The 2,789-nt window shown below is 40.1% G+C and overlaps 1 protein-coding gene across 1 annotated transcript; it reads right to left on the reverse strand.

Annotated features, from left to right (window-relative positions):
- Positions 1-871: 871 nt before the first annotated feature.
- On the reverse strand, positions 872-1,339 carry LOC133792283 (uncharacterized). The gene has a single exon (XM_062230188.1). It carries the CDS (start codon positions 1,337-1,339, stop codon positions 872-874), a length of 468 nt encoding a protein of 155 aa, XP_062086172.1.
- Positions 1,340-2,789: the final 1,450 nt, after the last annotated feature.

Consider the following 2,789-nt stretch of genomic DNA (forward strand, 5'->3'; position numbering starts at 1 on the left):
CTTTGTCCAGTATCTCAAAAGTAGTTATAAAACTCGAGCTTAACTTTCCTTTCTTTCTGAAACGCATAATCCCCTTCATCGGAGATACTTTGAGAAAGACTTGATCACATACTGAAAACTCAACGTCTCGCCTCTTAGCATCGGTGTAGCTCTTCTAGCGACCTTGAGCGGCAATCATTCTTTGTCTAATCTTTTCTACTGCTTCTGTTGCTTCTCTTACAACTTCAGGTCCTAAATATCATCTTTCACCAACCTCGTCCTAGTGAAGAGGTGATCGACACTTCCGTCTGTAAAGCATCTCATAAGGTGCCATGCCAATCTTAGCTTGATAACTGTTGTTGTAAGAGAACTCTATTAATGGTAGATACTTGCTCCATGATCCCTACAAGTCTAATGCACATGCCCTCAACATATCTTCTAAAATTTGGATGGTGCATTATGATTGACCATCGGTTTGAGGATGAAATACGGTACTTAGCTTCAACTTAGTTCCCATAGCACGCTATAGACTTTCCCAGAACTTTGAGGTGAAAATTGATCCTCTATTGGAGACTATTGTCTTTAGTAGTCCATGTAGTCTCACTATCTCCGCCACGTAAAGCTCTGTGTATTGCTCCACGTTGTAAACCATTCTTACTGGAAAGGAGTGAGTAGATTTTGTAAATCTGTCTATAATCACCCACACAGAGTCATGTTGCTTGGTGGTCCTTGGTAATCTCATCATGAAGTGCATCGCTATATCTTCCCATTTCCATTCGGGAATCTCTAACGATTGCAATGTTCCAGCGGGTCTCTGATGTTCGGCCTTAACTTGTTGACATGTAAGGCATTTTGCTACAAATTCTGCTATGTCCTTCTTTAATCCCAGCTACTAGTACATTGTCTTGACATCGTTGTACATCTTGGTCGACCCCAGATGAAGTGAATATGGAGTGGTGTGTGCTTCTTCCATAATATTATGTCTTAATTCACCTTTGCTTGGCACACACACTCGGTTTCTATATCGTAGTATGCCTTCCTTTGTCATTGAAAAGTCAACATTTTTTGAGCTTTGTAGTGCCGCCCTCTTATTAAGAAGAAACTCATCCTCTTGTTGTTTCTCCTTAATTTCCTCCATCGGTGCTGACTTGATCATGAGGTCAGCTAGTTGTACACTTATCAACTCAATTCCGGACTTCTTTATATCATTTTGTAAGGGTTGTGCAATCCCCCTAAGTGTTGATACACTTCCGTAACTTCGTCTACTAAGTGCATCTGCCATGACATTAGCCTTTCCCAGATGATACAGAATCTCACAATCATAGTCCTTAACTAGCTCCAGCCACCTCCGTTGCCTCATATTGAGCTCATTTTGCTTAAAGAAGTACTTTAAAATCTTGTGGTCCATATTGATTTTACACTTCTCCCCGTATAGATAGTGCCTCCAAATCTTTAGAGTGAAGACCACGTCTGTTAATTCCAAGTCATGGGTCGAGTACCACTACTCATACTCCTTTAGCTATCTCGAGGTATATGCGACCACTTTCCCGTCTTGCATCAATATGCATCCAAGACATTGTTTTGACACGTCTCAATATACTATAAACTTGGCTTTTATTATTCAGGATGCATAGAACTAGGGTTGATATGAGCTTGTCCTTTAATGTTTGAAAGCTTTCTTCACACTTCTCCATCCATGTGAATTTTTGCTGCTTCCTTGTCAAATTTGTTAAGGGTGTAGCTATTTTGGAGAACTCTTCAAAAAATCTTCTATAATACCTCACTATGCCCAGAAACTCCTCACCTCAGTGGCGCTCTTCGCCTTGTGCCAATCCTTTACTGCTTCTATCTTTACTGGATCTACTTCCACGCAATTTTTAGACATGGTGTGTCCTAAAAAATGCCAACTTCTCTAGCTAGAATTCACATTTCTTAAACTTGGCGTACAATTGGTGATTCTTGAGCCATTATAATATCAATCACATGTGTTCCACATGCTCAAATTTCATCTTTGAGTAGATTAATATATCGTCTATGAACACTACTATGAACTTATCTAAGTAGTCTTTAAATACTCGGTTCATAAGATCCATGAATGTGGTTGGTGCATTTGTTAAGCCAAAATATATTACCAAAAACTCATAGTGTCCATATTTGGTCCGAAAGCCATCATTGGGATATCTTCTTCTCGTACCCTTAGCTGGTGATATCCTAACCGTAAATCTATCTTCGAGAATATCGTGGATCCTTGCAGTTGATCAAAAAGATCAATTATTTCGAGAAAAGGATATTTGTTCTTGATTGTCACTTTATTTATCTCTCGATAGTCGATGCACATCCTCATGCTCATGTCCTTCTTCTTGACTAAAAGCACTGGTGCACCCCAAGGCGAATAGCTCGGTTGGATGAAGCCCTTGTCCAATAGCTTCTACAGTTACAACTTTAACTCGGTGAGTGCCACTCTATAGGGAGCTTTCGAGATTGGTTCTGTCTCTGGTGCCAACTCTATTTCAAACTCGATTTCCATATTCTGAGGTAATCCCGGTAGATCTTTGGGAAATACCTTGGGAAATTCGTACACAATATGTACATCCTTTGGTTTGAGCTATATCTCTCGTGACTTGTCCACCACGTTGGCTAGAAATGCCTGGAAATCGCTACTAATTAACCATTGAGCTTTGAGAGCTGTGACTAATAGTATGCGAGTTTGAGAAACTTCTCCTTTGTAGGTGAACTGTTCTGTCCCTTCTGTTTGAAAGTTGACTGTCTTACCCTTACAGTCTATCGTTGCCCCATGTTTTGATAAGAAA

Source organism: Humulus lupulus, chromosome 7 (assembly GCF_963169125.1).
Source record: "Humulus lupulus chromosome 7, drHumLupu1.1, whole genome shotgun sequence".
Classification (NCBI taxonomy): Eukaryota; Viridiplantae; Streptophyta; class Magnoliopsida; order Rosales; family Cannabaceae; genus Humulus; species Humulus lupulus.

Excerpts from the sequence above, each read along its gene's own strand:
- LOC133792283 (XM_062230188.1), bottom strand. The coding sequence starts at position 1,339 with ATGAGGCAACGGAGGTGGCTGGAGCTAGTTAAGGACTATGATTGTGAG.